Here is an 18852-nt window from a genome sequence, read left to right on the forward strand (position 1 = left end):
ATAGTTCAGCGAAACTTAGTAGCGTGCGCGCATGCGCATCAAGTAAAGGTGAGATTCTAACCGCAAATATGCTTGTATTGGAGAAGACAACCGAAGGCAGATAAGGAGACGGTCGAAAAGCTTCCAACAACAATGACGGTTACTTTTTCTCTTCGTTTAGTATTCGTAAGGTGTTCTTCCACTTCTCCGACTATTGTAGCTTTTCAAAGCAGGTCCTCCTGCACATTCCGCCGGTACTGCAGCAGTCTGTCATAGCAGCAAACGCTGGGACAGCAGAGACCGAGAAACGCACTTCAGAAGCACGCAGGGAATATAGAAGACTTCTGAGCGAATGTATGCATTGGGGTGGATTCAGGAAGTCATGTCATGTGCTTTTTTCTTCTTTAGAGAAACTGAAGAAATGAGTTACGATTTATATGGAAGAGGAATGGGATGCAGGGAACTCCATCGAGACTCCTCCCCCCGAGAATGAACGTGTGTATGGGGAGATGAAGGGCAGAGAAATGACACTATACATTGTGTTGCGTTTTGTTGGAGAGAATGACATCCCTGCATGGAGCAAGCTGTCCTGCTTTCCTGTGGTTCTGTGGAGATTGATGAGACAACAGGCACATTTATGAAGGAAATGAACTGTGAGAAGACGCCTGCATGTGTAATATGACTTTCATTAGTTTGAAATATAGCCTACCGAAAATTGAAAGAAAAAAAATGCATTTTATTTGAATCTGTGCAATGTTTCTGGTCTTCTACTGTTATATATACATAAATATATAGTAGATACAACTATCCAGTCAATCATTAATCTATGTATAAATCATCCTTTTGCAAAATATAGAATGTCTTTACTATCTTTACTAGATCCGAACATGTTTCAGCTATTGTAGAGACGCGCAGGCCAGATGCCAGACTTGGTAATTGGGTATGTCAACTGTTGTCAGGCTTGTCTTACAGATTTACCAACAAAGCACTGTTTTTCTAGCTGCCAAGGTCATTTTAATTTATTAGCTGACTCACAGTGGGCTTTGTTTGTCCAGCATTACAGTTCTTGCTCTTTGGTAATGAAATGGACAACATGGGGAACATATTTAGTTGTTGCCGGAAGGTGTCTGAGATTATTAACGCCAAGGAAGTCGGGCGTCAGACTGAGGAGCTGTCTCTGCTGTTATCCCAGGAAAATAGCGATATAGAAAGTCTGTCTCCTTCAAGAACTTCAGCTGACCTGCTGGCATCTCCTGTTCTGGACCAAGATCATCTCCTATTCCCGGACATCGTGCTTAGCAGCAACCTTCGGGTCAGGGGGCAAGCACAAGATGCCATAAGAGAGGATGGAGTTGATGAAAGCAATTTGCGAAATGGAGGAGAGAAGAATAGAGAGCTGTTGGGGCCGCCAAGCACAAACATTGCAGGCACACATCAATTATGCTCTATAGAGGATGAATGGCCCCTTCTGTCATCCCTATACAAGATACCTGCAGCTCAAAACCGAATATGCACTCACGGAAGTGGAGCAGACACTTCTCTCCTTGGTCATGGGACGGGGCTATTTGCAAATAGTCAAACTTCACTTTCTGTTCCAGCTAGCATTCCTGTGCTTGCTGCATCTTCTCTAGATGCCTCAAAAAGTGACATTGACATCAGTCAGAGAGAAGATGGTTGGACTCAAACAGAGCAGTACGTCAGACGCGAGGAATCTGTGATGCACACTGAGGAGAAACAAGATGAGAAGCTATTGAATGACCATTGTCCAAACAGTGCAGCACAAACACATCTGGACACGATGAAGATGCAACATGCGTATGGCATTACAACTGAAGATCCTTTGCTTCTAAAGACTCAAAGGGAAGCACAAGCCTTGGAACTCGTAGCACAACCGGATGACTTTGAAGACCAAGATGCACTGGAAAAACCAGACTCAGAGCAACACGCACAGACTTCTGAGACGCTAGAGATGACAAGAGAGCATGCTAATGAGAAAGCTACTACAACTGCAGAGCATCTTCTTTGTGTGGAGGAGAACATATCTCATGTAGAGCAACCAGGCATTACAGAGATTAGCTTTGGGCTGGTGGAGCATGAGTTAGAGGAGATGGAGCAAAGCCTGTCCCAGGATTTGATATGGAAAAAGACAGAAGTAGAACAGATGCAGTGGGACCTGGAAGCGCTGAAGAAGAGCACGGGGTTATCACTGCAGGAATCTGAGCAGAAAACACTCGCTGTGACACAGGTAGAACAAAAAGAGGATCAGAATGAACGCTTCACGCTTTTTATGGTTGATAAACTGTTTCTGGCCACTCCGAACTTTAAAGGTGTGTATTCTGTCTAGGAATACTGGTACCACACTGATTTTTAAAATTGGTATTATATTTAATTGTGCATGCTCATATTCCCCACTTTCTATAATGCTGTCATCTATTGCTTACTTAAGTTTAATCTTTATTAACACTAGTAATTAAATAATGAATATCAATGATGTTGTGATTCCTGAATTCACTTGCAGCATTTAAAACATTTTAGTTTATTTATTTAGACAAAATAGCATAGAATTTTAATATTATCAGTCAGACATAACATGAAAATACACTCACCTAAAGGATTATTAGGAACACCATACTAATACTGTGTTTGACCCCCTTTCACCTTCAGAACTGCCTTAATTCTACATGGCATTGATTCAACAAGGTGCTGAAAGCATTCTTTAGAAATGTTGGCCCATATTGATAGGATAGCATCTTGCAGTTGATGGAGATTTGCGGGATGCACATCCAGGGCACGAAGCTCCCGTTCCACCACATCCCAAAGATGCTCTATTGGGTTGAGATCTGGTGACTGTGGGGGCCATTTTAGTACAGTGAACTCATTGTCATGTTCAAGAAACCAATTTGAAATGATTCGAGCTTTGTGACATGGTGCATTATCCTGCTGGAAGTAGCCATCAGAGGATGGGTACATGGTGGTCATAAAGGGATGGACATGGTCAGAAACAATGCTCAGGTAGGCCGTGGCATTTAAATGATGCCCAATTGGCACTAAGGGGCCTAAAGTGTGCCAAGAAAACATCCCCCACACCATTACACCACCACCACCAGCCTGCACAGTGGTAACAAGGCATGATGGATCCATGTTCTCATTCTGTTTACGCCAAATTCTGACTCTACCATCTGAATGTCTCAACAGAAATCGAGACTCATCAGACCAGGCAACATTTTTCCAGTCTTCAACTGTCCAATTTTGGTGAGGTCGTGCAAATTGTATGAGTGGTACCCGGTGGGGTCTTCTGCTGTTGTAGCCCATCCGCCTCAAGGTTGTGCGTGTTGTGGCTTCACAAATGCTTTGCTGCATACCTTGGTTGTAACGAGTGGTTATTTCAGTCAAAGTTGCTCTTCTATCAGCTTGAATCAGTCGGCCCATTCTCCTCTGACCTCTAGCATCAACAAGGCATTTTCGCCCACAGGACTGCCGCATACTGGATGTTTTTCCCTTTTCACACCATTCTTTGTAAACCCTAGAAATGGTTGTGTGTGAAAATCCCAGTAACTGAGCAGATTGTGAAATACCCAGACCAGCCCGTCTGGCACCAACAACCATGCCACGCTCAAAATTGCTTAAATCACCTTTCTTTCCCATTCTGACATTCAGTTTGGATTTCAGGAGATTGTCTTGACCAGGACCACACCCCTAAATGCATTGAAGCAACTGCCATGTGATTGGTTGATTAGATAATTGCATTAATGAGAAATTGAACAGGTGTTCCTAATAATCCTTTAGGTGAGTGTAATATTTAGAAATAAATTAAATGTAACCAAATAATTAACAGCAGTACAGCCCCTAATTCTGTGAGGTATTTGTGTTGTAGTGCCGATAAAAATGTGTGAATGTTTCTAACTCTTTTGTACCTTGTAGGTAATCCACTTTATATTTATATTCTTATATTTTCCACCCAGCACCCAGTCCTGACACCATAACCGGTGAGCATGTGCTGGACACCCCAGCAGACAGTATGACAGAACAGGTTGAGGACGACTGCAAAAAACAAGAGCTTCCTGCTGTTCCTGACATGGACCCATCTGAGGATGCGGGATTCACCGTGAAGATCCAAGCTCCAGGAACAGAACCCACTGACTTCCAGGTCCGTCCGTCTGTCTGTCTGTTTGTCTATTTATTTAATGTCTGTCTGTGTATTTGTCCATCCATCCATCCATACATCCATCTATCTGTCTTTATTGCACTCAAGGTGTCACCTTTAGCAATGGTGCAAGAAATTAAGCAAGTGTTGATGGACCGGGAGGAGACCTGTCGGCGTACCTGCTTCTCCCTGCAGCTGAATGGAGTCACTCTTGACAACTTTACCCACCTTACATCCATATCAGGCCTTCAGGAGGGCTCCGTTCTGAGGGTTGTGGAGGGTAAGCCCCGAAAATTTACCGCACTAAATCACATCGTTATAGTTGATCAATTAAGCTTTCACTGGAAACTTCACCTAATAGTAAACTGGTTGAAATCTTACATTTTAGACATATATACCAGTGACAAATAGCCATAAATCTGTCTTCCCGCTCCCCTTTTAATTATGTCAAAGAGCCATACAATGTTCGAGAAGTGCGTATCCATTTACGCCACATCAGAGACCTTTTAAAGAGCCTAGACCTTACTGATGGCTATAATGGAGTGGAGGGCAGCTCACCGTCATTTCTCAGCTGTGTCACAGAAGATCGTATGGAAGGTAAGAAGGATAAAATACACTTAGGTAGGATAGCGGGCTTAGAAGTTAATATAAGATAACCTTATACAGTAGACCTCATGAGACCTGTAAATAATACACAATGAATTTAAATCCCAGAGAGCAGCAAACCTAAGCGAAGAGGTGACGGGTTGAAGCGCATCAGCTGCAGTCCTCCAAGTCACATTCTTCCAGGCTCTAAGGAGCGTCTGCTGGTACCTCTGCAACCTCATACAGATTTTGGGAAGGTAGGAATCGAGGAACTTTGACAGTATGGCATTAAAAATGTGCTAGATGAAGATAGCATATGATAATATTTAATTGTCTGTCTTTTATACAGTCCTTAGAGTGCTTGAAGGTTCTGACCATGAGTAGCTGGAATCCTCCTCCTGGAAACAGAAAGATGCATGGAGACCTCATGTATCTCAATGTGGTGACCATGGAAGACAGACACTTCAGTATAACAGCATCAACTCGTGGGTTCTACGTAAATCAGTGAGTTACAATGTACAGTTGCCCTTCAAAGTGTCCTTGCCCTACTAGAAAAACAAATACATATAATCTTTTCATTTTTTTTTGTTACTTAGATCCACGACTTACAGCTTTAATCCAAAGCCAGCCAATCCTAGTGCCCTCAGTCATGCTCTGCTGGATCTCCTGGGTCATATCAGTCCAGTTTTTAAGAAGAACTTCAGTGCCTTGCTGAAAAGGAGGTATGACAGTTTTCAGAACAAGTGAAAAGAGTACAACAAACTGTGCTAAAGTATGGGTACTCTGCCAATATTTTACTCAATAGAATGTCAAAATATTTAAGTAAAAAAAAATGTGTGTGGGTGTAACATTTAAGTGTGTGTGTTTGTGTGTGTGGCCCATAGAATCACCAAGAGTCAGATACAACTGAAATGGATAATGAAATATATACTGTATTTATAAAGTATTTATGCATCACAGTGGTTTACAATGTAAAGTATTTTTGATATGCTTTGTCCTGCTTTTAATAGATTTTGATAATACAAAATAAATATTAATAGAAAATAAATATTTTAAAGACACATTTTAAAATATAAATATAATTTTAAATAAAAAAAATTAGATCAAAAGTTTTAACTGTAAAACGGTAAAATATTACTTTATCACAGCAGTGAGAATATGAGAATATAATGATAATCATAAGTTGGAATAAATAAATAAATACATTTTAAAATATGCAATGTCAAGATGCAGAAGTGAATTAAAATCTGAAACATGTTCTTGACAGGTTTGTGAAATTTACCCACACAGTTTGTTTATATTCAGTTATTTCCGTGGTATAATTATGAAATTAATAGTCAAAATATCTAGCTAAAACATGCTTGAGTTGAACATACCATATGTAATTATACTGATTAAAGTAACTTTGGAGATACAGAGATACAGCAATTTCACATTTACATAATAAATGTTTTAAATAATAAAACAAACTTAACTTTAACTTTTTAATTAACTTTTAAATCTTGTTTACCTGCAAAATATGTTCGTTAGTTGTCTAAATAAAATGATAATACAAAATATGATTGTTTTTCTTGTAAATGTAATAGAGAATGTAGAAACCACTCAACTTCTCTCTTATTTTAGAGGGTCCACACACCCCTTTGAAAGGATTGCCACACCGTTCCAGGTGTTTAGCTGGACTGCTCCAGCACTTGACCATACAATGGATTGTGTTCGAGCGGAGGATGTCATCTCCTTCCGCCTGGGTTATGAAGAACATGTGCCTGTTCAGGTAAACATGTTGAAAGTCAGCGCACAAGCCAGTTACACAAGTAGTTTTTCACTCATCCCTCTGTGTTGAACAAAGGCCCGGGACTGGAATGAAGAACTTCAGGCCACAAGAGAGCTTCCGAGAAAAAACGTGACTGATCGTCTGATGAGGGACAGAGCGGTTTTTAAGGTATCTTTACCACTTATCATATGTGTTTAACTTAGAACCAAGAGGGGCTTTTGCAGTTCCACAAAGTACTTTTTGGCCCTGTTTATACCTGGTATTAAGATGCGTTTTGGTCGATCGGATCACAAGTGGACGACAGGTGTAAACGGGGTCTAAACAGTTTTGAGCTTGTCCACTTTCAACCACTTCCAGAGGTAGTTGAAAACACATTCGACTGGATTGCTTTCGTAGAGTAAACGCTCATGTTGACGAATGTATTCGAACAGCCACAAAAGACCGTCTACTCTCCGCTTACTGACCTAATGCGTAAACATCATGGGAAGAGCGCTAGCCAGATGGGATTTAAACGTTGTCGGCTGAAGACCAGAGTTTGGTTTGAAATTGAAAAATGTACCAGGCACAATGTTCTCTCTCACCATTCCTGATTTCTAACACACACTCACAGCATTCGTCGTGTCTTGCGGCTGTCAGAGCAGAAACGAAAGCTGATGCTCTCCGTATGTTTTTCCATCGTCTCCGGTCACGTTCATATGTAAATTGTGCAAGCTTATTTTGTCCATTAGATCGAAAGATCTGAAAAACTACATGTACTTATACCCTCCCCTCAAAGAAATCAGGACAGTGGTTATAAGTGGACAAAAGAGACCAAAACATCAGGTGTGAACAGGCATGTGTCTTCCTCGTCTACTTGTGATCCGATCGACCAAAACCCATCTTAATACCAGGTGTAAACAGGACCTTTGTTCTCTAGAAACCAAATCTGATCTAAAATGTAACATCAGGAACATTTACATAGGCTGTTTCTAATACTGACCTTTTACTGACTTTATCAGGCTAACAGTGATTTTGTCAGCACTGCCACTCGAGGAGCCATGGCAGTGGTAGATGGTAACGTGGTGCCCATCAACCCTAGTGAAGAACCACGACAGCAGATGTTCATCTGGAACAATATTTTCTTCAGTTTAGGCTTTGATGTGCAGGACCAATACAGAGATCTGGGAGGGGAGGCTGCGGCCCATGCCGCCCCTGTTCTTGACCTGAACGGTGTGAGGGCTTATTGGGCAGTGGATCAAGAAGAACTCTACCTGATTGGCACTGTAGTGATTGATTACCGCGGCTACCGCGTCACTGCCCAAACTATCGTGCCGGGAATTCTTGACCGTGACCAAGCACAGAGTGTTGTCTATGGCTCCACTGACTTTGGCAAGACCGTTGTGTCCGATGACAGGTAAAAGCATCATTTTTAAGACCTGTTCACATTATAATGATAACGATAACTATAAAGTTTTAATAATCGTTCTAATTCTATGAGAGTAGGGAAGTTCACACCATAACTATAATGATAACGACACAGCACTTTCAGAACTATTTTTTTCCAGCTGATGAACGATAAAAACATTGGCAGCCAATCACAATCCATCTTGCTTTAAAGCATTGTAAAGCTTGCTTGAGCATTTAAAGCGGTAGACGACAAAACTGCAGCACACAATTATGATAAACAGAGCATTATCATGTGTTGGTGTGGACTCTAATATAGTTATCGTTATTTTCATGGTTTTTGGTGTGAATTGGCCTTTAGGCTGAAGAATTTGTCAGAAATTACATAAACAACATATTTGAAATCGTAACCACACACATTTCAAACTCTTTGAAGGTATCTGGAGCTGCTTGACAAACCCAGTAAGAAGCTGCGAGTGCAGCGCCACCTAGTGCTAAACAAAGATGAGACAGCTGTAGAGTTGTGCTCCTCGGTGGAGCACAAGGGCATTGTGGGTAATGATGGTCGGCACTACATACTGGATCTACTTTTTACCTTCCCACCCGACCTCAACTTCCTTCCTGTGGAAGGAGAGGATTTAAGTCCTGTGTGTAAACAACTGGGCTTCCCAAGGCTACATCCTCATCGCCTGGTCTGCCTGAGACAGGAACTCATTGACGCCTTTGTGGAGCACCGGTAATTATATTTACCTGTCTTATGATTAATACACAGGTGAACCTGTCAAGGATGTCATATTTCACCCTAAATCAAACCAAAGAAAAAATTAAAATAATGTTTTATCCATAGTTGAAAATGAAGCCTATTTTAAGATAATAAATACTTTTTATTATCTTAAATAATCATTCATTTCCATATTACTTTACACATTTCTACCTCAATTCCCCTTGCAATAATATGGAAAGATTTTGCTGATGCTTTCAAATAAATATTAAAAAAATGATTATTTAAAAAAATATATATATAATATTTAATACAAATAATATAAGTATTTTTTTGCTTTAATACAGTAAAAGATTATCTCACTAATGTGAATCTAATGAGAACCATAATTGAGAATATAATATTAATAAATAAAATAAATATAAACTTAAAATAAACTTAAAATTATAACGTCCTGCCACATTACAGTACTGAGAATTTTGCTGATAAAAATGTGCTTAAATATCATCAAAACAAGATACAAAATCTTAATGGTCCTGAATACAGGCATTTGGTGAAATATGATTCTTGGTCTGGTTTTACCAGTTTTCGTGAAAATATTGAATTGTTTTAGTGTTTTTATTATAATTAAGTGTAAATATTTAGTTTAACAGGAAACATTCTATTATGAAGTTCCATTTTTGGGGGGGTATAGCGATTACGACAGTAAAAATATTTGAAATGCACAGCATGAAAAAAGCTCTACATCATGATGCAAATATTAACCTGCTGTGAGGTTTTGAGCTAAACAATCTTTTTATATGAATGCCACCAGATACCAGATGTTTATGGAAACTGTCTCTCAAAGTACTGAGCATGACAGAGAAATCAAAGATGTTGGCAAATCTGCACTAAAGAGTGACCCAACTACTACGCCTCAGCTATCCTCAACTTCTGTCGCACTCCCAGACCAGGATTCAGAGCACCTTTCCCTAAAAACTGTGCCTGTGAATAACACCCAGCAGGGTTCTTCAATAAAGCATATCTTGTCCTCCCTCAGGAAAACTTTTGACATACATTTCAACCCCAACGTCTTCTGTGCAGGTGTGTTGCTAGCTTTTTGGACCGGTTCTGTTTTTACCTTGCAGCTCTTTTGGCTGTAAACATGAGCAGACAATATTAGAAATATGTGTCTGGCTAAATATGAACATTGCATTACTAATATATTTGTTCTTTTATCAGGTGTACGTTTCCCCAAGGAAAGTGCAGAAGATATCCAGAAACAGAAACAGCAGTTAAAGGATGCTGCAGTCTTCCTCATTTCCAATCAAATCCCTGCATTTGTAAGTTGCTTTTTAGGGATGTGCGATTAAACGTAATTGATTTTCGATTTTGATTTTGGCTTCCAACAATTATGAAAACAACATAGGTAAACCGATTATTGTACCGTCCAGCGCAGCGGTGTACTTTCGTTCCTCCCCAAAAGCCCAAACGTAACATCCAAACAGCCAAATAAGAGAGTATTGTAAAATACAGTCTATTGTTGCTAAACTGCAGGACGTGTTTGATATTAAACAGTGTTATTAAAAGCGCAAATGCCTTTCTTTGTGCGTGCTTCGAGTCAGAGCCGAATGCGTATAAGCAAATGGGCTTCAATACGCGCGTAAACGCGTACACACAACCCAAACAGCAACACAGTGTCGGCCCAGATCTGGCAAATATGTCAAAAAGCCTTTTTAAAGAGTATTCACAGTGGGTTATGGCTTAACCGTACACAGTTGAGAAAGAAAACGCGTGTGTATCAGCATTTTGGATCCGTGTATTAGCTCTTAAAGTGACAGCAGCCTAATACACCTGCTGCTGTCTGTCATTAATGATTATCAAACAACTAATGACAAAGGAAAATCAATCACGGATCTTGACTGAATAACTTTACTAGCTTTAATAAGGATTAATCTATATTTAATGTGTACAGTAAGACTATGCAATGTTATTTTACATTTGATACATTTTTTTGTTTAGGCTATTGATTATCTGAATGCCACTGTTAGTACATCTTCCTGAAAAACTTAAAACACTGTTTATTTAGTTTTTGCTGAAGTACTGATAATTGTGAAATTCAACTGATATTTAAAATGACTAATGTTGTGAAATAAGACTCCACCAATTATCGTGTTAAATAATTGTGATTTCAATATTGACCAAAAATATTTGTGATCATGATTTGTGCCATAATCGAGCATCCCTATTGCTTTTTATTAGGACTGGAAGATATAGATAAGGATATAAAATTGAATAAGGATATAAAACAGATTATCCCTGATGTCTATCCTTGTGTAACCCTGAGCAGAATGGGAAAAAAATCACATCTTTAACTGTGTGTGTTTGTAGATGAAGAGTTGCGTTGATCACACATCAATGCCGATAGACGGCGTCACACTAACCGAGGCTCTGCATCAGCACGGCATCAACATCCGCTACCTGGGCGCTGTGCTGGAGAATATTCAGAAGATACCCCAGAAAGAAAGGCTTGATCATGTCTATGTAAGTGTGTATTTTACTCATACCTGTCACGTCTGTTTTCTGTTGGTTCCTTAGATTTTTAGTTTGTCTTTCTGTGGCGGCGTCCGTGCATGAAGGCACCTCACGATACTGATTTTAGACAGACGTCTGAGGCATCTTAACAGTTTAATGATCTACAGCAAAATAGAAAGAGCTTTGGTGATAAATTAATGAATATTTAATTACTACCATAGCAATTTCTCATGAGAAATGACATCAGAAGTGGAAAACGTCGGTCAAAAAAACATTTACGCACAAACTGACCACCAACTGCAACTTTCAGACACCATCTTTATTTTTTAGCTCAGCTGTCAGAATGGAAAGCACAGGATTTTGGGATATCAAATGTAGCGAAGGATACAACTATGCTGCCTTCAAAAAACGATCAGATGAAGGGCTTTGTAAGTCGCTTTGGACAAAAGCGTCTGCCAAATGATTAAATGTAAATGTAAATTAAAATTGTACCACTAGACTAACTCATTTTAATCTGAAGAGAAGAACTAAAAATGTGTGTATGACGCCTATTATACAATGATTACTTTTGGAAAAAGTAACTATTTTGAACCTCTTTCAGAGAATTGCACTCTGTGAGCTGATCACCAGATGTGCAAAACATCTGTTTAAGACGTATCTTTTGGTGAGTGTCCAGAAATTGCTTGTGGTATTTATAATGCTCAGTGGGATATCACAAATATAATGCTGTATATTATGACACTTTTGGCAAAACTGGTTCTTGTATCCTTAATCCTCAGGCAGTGGAACCATCTGCCCTGTCTGCCTCCGTCAGCCATTTCCTCAACTGCTTCCTGAGCTCTTTTGCCGATGCCGGAGTCATTCAGCAAAACGACAAGTTAGCTTCCAGACGCAGGAGTCGGAGAAGGCGGAGTCGTGCATCTGTGGGCGGCACCGTGACTGTCTGGGCCAACCTCACTCCCAGTGACCTTTGGGTGGCCATCAAAACCGAGGCCCAGGAGTACTACCATTACAGCCTGCCCTGGTGAGTGACCAGTTCTCTGAACACAAATAGATGTTGTGCTGTGATTTGATATGAGTGGGATCTCATCTCCTTCTGGCAGTGGAAGTGTGGAGGAGGCCGTGGACAAATGCAGGCTGCAGAGAAACACCCTGCTCAGAGAGATTGCCATCAAAACTGGCATTCAGGTATTTCAGATTGGACTTGACAACAAGATTTAACAAGATTATTGTGCTTTTTTCTTACTCTGATAACTAGCCCATCTCTATCTCTCCTTCAGATTCTTTTAAGAGAGTATCACTTTGATTCTGAGCACAGAGCTGTGTTCACTGAAGAGGACATCCTTAACATTTTCCCCGTAGTAAAGCACATCAGTCCCAGGGCCAACGATGCTCTCTATCTCTTGCGTTGTGGTCAGTCTCAGGTCCAGCAAGGTGAGCATTCAAAGTAGCTTGAATCTGAGGACTTTATCTGGCTGAAATAATATATATATATATATAGATAGATAGATAGATAGATATTATATTTTATTTAGTTTTTTTTTTTTTTAAGTGACAACTATTATTGGAATGTATTAGCAAAAATCTAAATAAAAGTATTTATTATTATTAATAATAATAATAAACTTTTTATCGAGAGCCTTTAAAGGTAACTCTAAGGCACTTTAAAAATAATTATAATAATTAAAAAACACAAGAACAATTGATATACATAAGCATGTTAACTATTCACCATTGAAATATTTTGGGTTGTAAGATTTTTTTATGTTTTTGAAAGAAGTCTCTTATGCTCACCGATGCTACATATATTTGTTTAAAAATACAGTAAAAACAGTAATATTGTGAAATGTTTTTACAATTTAAAATAACTGTTCTATTTTAATATATTTAAAAATGTCATTTATTCCTGTGATGTAAAGCTGAATTTTCAGCATCATTACTCCAGTCTTCAGTGTCACATGATCATTCAGAAATCATTATAATATGCTGATTTGCTGTTCAAAAAACATTTTTATTATTATTATCAATGTTCAAAACAGTTGCGTTGAAAACATTTTTTTAGGTTCTTTGGTGAATCAAAATTGCAAAAGAAGCATTTATTTGAAATAGAAATCTTTTGTGGAATAAACAAAACACTTTTGATCTATTTAATGCATCCTTGCGGAATAAATGTATTAATTTCTTTCTTTTTTTTTTAACTCTTACTGACCCCAAACTTTTGAACGGTAGTGTATTTCAAACAAAAATAATATTCAAACAAACAGTCTGTGATATGCATTTGTGCATCACTAGGTTGTCTGAAAGAGGGCTGTGAGTTAATAAGCCAGGCTCTGGGTCTCTTCACTAATGTCTACGGGGCTCTGCATCAGGACGTCTGCGTATGTCTGAGGCTATTGGGACGCATACACTACATCCTCGGAGACTATGCTGAGGTATCACATGCTCGAAAATGACATATGAAAGAATAAAGAACTCAGAACCCAAATAAATAGTTTTTAAAAATGACATTTTGAAATGAAATTTGTATTTTATGCTGTCAGGCCCTTAGTCACCAGCAGAGGGCTGTGCTGATCAGTGAAAGAGTCCTGGGAATTGAGCATCCCAACACTATACAGGAATATGTACGTAATCATCTTTATGTCAATTAAAAGTATGGTTTACTGTAGTATCATTATGCTGGTGTCAATATACGAATATGACAAACAAAGTTGTTTCCTCTTTGTGTAGAAGCACCTCGGTCTTTATTGCTTTGCTGGAGGGCAGCCAGTGACAGCGCTGCGATTATTATATCGTGCCCGATACCTGATGCTCCTGGTGTGTGGAGAAGACCATCCTGAGATGACTCTACTGGACGTGAGTTATTATAATCATAGCAATGTGATAATAATGCCTGCAGTATGACATGCTGTACTCAATCTTCATCTATTTTAAACAACATTTTTATAATTCTTGTATATTTTCCCATATTAGTTAAGAGTTGTATATTGATTTATACATTTTTTGAGAAAGATATTTTTTAGTATGTACAGATTTATATATATTATGTATATATAAGATTTCTTCAAGGTTTTTAAAAAGAAGTCTTAGTTAACAGTTAACTACTTTAGTTAACATGCATTAAGAATGAATAATACTTCTACATTTATTAATCTAAATTAATGTTAATTTCAACATTTACTAATACATTATTAAAATTAACAAAAATTGTGTTTGTTAACATTAGTCAATGCACTGTGAACTAACATGAACAAACACTTTATGAACATGACTTTATTTTTATTAACTAATATTAACAAAGATGAATAAATACTGTACCAAATGTTTTGTTCATTGTTAGTTCATGTTAGTTAATACATTATCTAATGTTAACTAATGAAACCTTATAGTAAAATGTTACCATTATTTTTATTTCAGTAAATGTAATTTATTCCTTTAATGATTTCTGAAGAATCATGTGACTGAAGACTGGAGTATTGATGCTGACAGTTCAGCTTTGCATCACAGGAATAAATTACATTTATTATTGTTGTATACAATATGTATACATATGCATACAATTTACATATTGTAACATAGAAAACAGTTATTTTAAATTGTAAAAGTATTTCACAATATGACCCTTTTTTACTGTATTTTGATCAAGTTAATGGTGAGCATAAGAGACTACTTTCAAAAACATTAAAAAAAAAATCTTACCATGTTATTTGCATCTCCCCCAATACTGATGATAATAAGTAATGCTCATGAATATCTTTGCAAATGTTTATGTACTAAATGCACAAAATTGTTTTGAAGCACCTTTAACCTAAGCATACTTTGCGTTCATGTCCTGTACAGAGTAAAATAGGCCTTGTGCTTCATAGCATGATGGCCTGTGATCTTTCCCTGAAGTTCCTGGAGAACGCCCTTGCCCTGACCTCCAAATATCAGGGACCCTCATCTCTCAAACTGGCACAAAGGTGAAGGGTGAACAGAAACACCAACAAGCCACTTTGTTGTGGATACAGTAGTACTCATATGTTCTCTGAACCTGAAGAAAACATTTCATGATCCTGTCCTTCTCTATAGTCATCACTTATTGGCAAAGGTGCATGAAAGTAAAGGAGATTTCCGTGCTGCGCTGAGGCATGAAAAGGAGCGTTACGGCATATACAGGAAGCAGGTGAATGGTTACAAGCCCATACAAAATGAGCAGATTTGTTTTGCCTTGAATCTAATCTAGATTTTAAAAAATGCTGTTTTTAATAGGTGGGAGAAGCACACGAGAAGACCCAAGAGAGTTCAGAGTACCTAAAGCATCTGACACATCAGGCAGTGATTCTACAGAAAACCATGAACTGGATCTACAAGACTGGATCAGACACCAATATTTCCCGTCTCAATGTTAGTACTGTACATGTCTGTATAATAATATAATGTGTAATAATAATAATGAATTAATTGGGTTGTCCCCTCATTTAGCTGAACTCTCCAAGTCGTGTCTGGATAGTGGAGCAGCTCAATCTTGTCACTGGGATTGTCCTTATTCCTCTTAGGTAAGAAAAACAACCTTTACAAGTGAGTTAGATCTGAACGTGTACTGGGAACTTTTCAATTGCTCTTTGATTGCAATTTAATTATAACATAAATATGCGTTTAAGGCCAGTTTTATGTGGATGTGATTGTTTTTCATCCTTCCCTCGGGATAATTTGACCCGAAACTCTTTTATTTTAATACATTTTTTTGAAAATTGAGTGTTCAGCGGAGTGGTCCAAGACCTTAAGACTTTTGTCACACTTGAACCACAAATACACTAAAAAAAATGGACTGGATTTGAGGAGTTTATGTGGAAAAGTAACAAATCCTTCCCTCACGGGTCAATTTGACCCCCTTAGGAATGAATGGAATGCGAGGAATGCTTCAGTACAAATAGTACACAGGACACATTTGAAATGTTCAAAATTAAAACTAAAAATGCTAAAACTTTACCAAAAATATTTTTTTAATGTCTACATGTGTATCTGAAAGCATACTGAAGAGATAAACTCGAGAACTGACTTTAGGACCCAGCGGAAGAGTGCATTTGCTCCATATAGGTCATAAGGCCATCTAGTGGCATGTTATATTATTTATTTTTCCACAAGAGGTCAGCAGAGACATCCAAATTGACCCAATGTGAGATATTTTGATTTTGTGAGATTTGAGCTGGTTATTGTATGCACTGGTGAGTTATTTTGAATTTAAGTTGAAAGAATGTGCTTAAATTATATTATTTATTGATACAATCTAGTAATTTAAAGGTATATAAAATAAAAAATAATAAAAATCTCCCCAAAAAAAAATGCATTAAAATAGAAAAAAATATTATAAAAATTAAATGATATAAGCTTTCTGAAAAAAAAAAAAAAAAAAAATTAGGGCTTGTGGTCATTTTGACCCTCGAAGGATTTGTGGTGAAAAATATGTATTCAACTAATTTAACGGATTTAAACTTTTTGTTATATAAAAGTCATAAGTCTTCAAACTTTTAGATGCCTTCATTTATTTTTAACTCCTTTACTGTCACCCTCCTTTTTGAGCGTAAATGTGAAAATGCACTCTCCAAACTTAAATGGTTGTAATTCATGAATGCTTTGGAAGACAGACCTAAAATGAAAGTGTAAAAAAGTGATAGAACTGTAAGTTTACTGTAAAACAACATGTTTTATTTTATACAAAATATATATTTTACTAAATACGTTTTACTCCAAAATTGCTTTACAATCAAAGCCATATGTCTAACCAGGTTGTGTTACAAATTTGAAGTTGATATCACAAAAATGAAAGTTCCTGTGTGATTTTGTTTAGGCGCTGTACCAAAAATAGCCACCTGGTGTCTCCCACATTCCATTGAATTGTTTATTATGCGTTCTCCTGTAACAAATTAATACATTTCTGTCACAGTATCACTTATATCACAAAACAGTCACCAAATATGGAACATTGAGTCTCATTCCTTTCTGATGATATGCGATTTGTCATGATTATAAAATATATTTAAAATACATTTTGTAATATGATACATGACACCACCCACTAGGGGGAGGAGCCACTAAAAGGATTTAAATTACAGTTTCCATGGTAACGCAGTGTCCGATTTCAAACGTTATTCACAGGATGACTTTTTTAAGCTTTCGAATGATACCTAGAGCGCCAAGCATTCCGCTAGTATATTAGAATGATTTCTGAAGGATCATGTGACACTGAAGACTGGAGTCTTAAAAAAAATTCACTTTATCTTCATCTTTAAAAAAAAATATGCTGAAAATTCAGCTTTGCATCATAGGAACAAATTAAGTTTTAAAATATATTCAAATAAAAAACAGTTCCTTTAAATTATAATACTATTTCACAATATTACTGTTATTAATAAAATAAAATATTTCAAAAAATCGTATCAACCTCAAACTTCGGAACACTTTTCCTTTCTTTTTGTTATATGAAGGTCACATTAAAACTGTCTTCAAAAAATGTTTCATGTCTTCACTGATTTTTGCAACTATATTTTGCTAAACAAACAAATGTATTGTTTCACCCTTGTGTCAGACCCATACTTTCAATATCAAATATGAAAATATCTGTTCTCTATATTATTCTCTCTTTGCATTTCTCTCATCGTCTTGAATAACTTTAAAATTCACCCGCTTTCTTTTATCCCTGAAGTGACAGTGACCTTGAGAAACTCAGGACTGACGCTCAGAAAACATGTCAGCCCACACAAAATAATGTTGAGTCAATGGAGGATCTGCAGGGGCCGTCTGAGGACCTCGACACACTGCAAGCTGTTCCTCAAGACGACTAACGCCTTTAAATGAAGTAAACAGACAGATGAGCTATTAAATTAAGAATGTTCTAGTTAAACATATTAATAGGAAATTAAAAAAGAAAAGTGTAAATGAGCTCTCACTCATGATGACCACACGGTGCAGTGGATGATCTTGCAAAAAAATATAGCACTCCCTTTAAAAAGCATGAGTGTATCTGGCTGTTGATTGTAACTAGGCAAATTTGCACATTTGTAAACAGGCCTGTCTGGTCATTTATATCTTCCTTTGTATGTTGATGTGTGCTGATGTGTGCACTGTATGTATACAAGACTGGTAAAGAGGGCTAATGCATGCACTTCATACACTGAGTTTAGCTTGATTTCAGGAAATATAATTATTGCATTGTGATAAAATACTTTGTGAAAAGTGATTCAAATAAAGCAGTCGAAACCAGTGTTATTTTATTATAATTAATACTTATTTCAGTTAGTTAGAATCAGCAAAGTAAAAAAATAAAATACAAAATTTAGTTAAAGTTTTCTGAAGATACCAAAACTAAATCACCTAGCAACCATACCTTAAAATCCCATGGTAATAACACCAAATTTGGTGGGAGAGAGGGTTGTGGTAGGGAATCATCCTCTCCAAAGTCAAAACAACAGTTCATAGAGTCCAATTTGAACTCACTCACAGTGGCGAGAGTGTGGGCAGGGCTCAACTCCATTCCCTCGATCTCCACTAAAACTCTCACGGCGATGGATGATGTGGCCAGCTCACACACCTGGTCGGACGTGTACTCGTGTACTCGCTCCTCCTGACGCTGGCTCTCCGTCTGCGCTTGGCTCAGGCGTCGTGTACATCTCTCTGGCTGGACTCTGGTGTCCTCCTCAGGTTTTTAGCTGGCATTCGCTGCCAGGCGTGCCTTCACCTGCTCGCTCAGGCATGGCGTGGAAGAAGATGCTGAACACG

General features: G+C 37.8%; 1 protein-coding gene across 3 annotated transcripts; it reads left to right on the plus strand.

The window, feature by feature from the left end:
• The first annotated feature begins 48 nt into the window (after window positions 1–48).
• cluhb (clustered mitochondria (cluA/CLU1) homolog b) lies at window positions 49–18338 on the plus strand. Of its 3 annotated transcripts, XM_079847763.1 has the most exons (27): window positions 617–632; window positions 939–2306; window positions 3942–4126; window positions 4232–4403; window positions 4577–4720; window positions 4838–4965; window positions 5058–5212; window positions 5305–5430; window positions 6332–6479; window positions 6555–6647; window positions 7478–7872; window positions 8299–8598; window positions 9398–9666; window positions 9805–9905; window positions 10954–11106; window positions 11699–11761; window positions 11877–12121; window positions 12201–12285; window positions 12378–12531; window positions 13390–13529; window positions 13638–13718; window positions 13825–13950; window positions 14935–15056; window positions 15166–15259; window positions 15346–15480; window positions 15559–15632; window positions 17780–18338. In XM_079847763.1, the coding sequence occupies exons 2-27, from the start codon at window positions 1064–1066 to the stop codon at window positions 17916–17918; spliced, it is 5070 nt and encodes a 1689-aa protein (XP_079703889.1). In that variant the 5' UTR covers window positions 617–632; window positions 939–1063; the 3' UTR covers window positions 17919–18338. The 3 variants fall into 3 exon arrangements, with proteins under 3 accessions (XP_079703890.1, XP_079703889.1, XP_079703891.1); XM_079847764.1 differs by lacking the exon at window positions 939–2306 and having other exon boundaries at window positions 49–632; XM_079847765.1 differs by lacking the exon at window positions 617–632 and having other exon boundaries at window positions 2150–2224.
• Window positions 18339–18852: the final 514 nt, after the last annotated feature.

This window comes from Squalius cephalus (assembly GCF_949319135.1).
Source record: "Squalius cephalus genome assembly, chromosome: 17".
Taxonomy (NCBI): Eukaryota; Metazoa; Chordata; class Actinopteri; order Cypriniformes; family Leuciscidae; genus Squalius; species Squalius cephalus.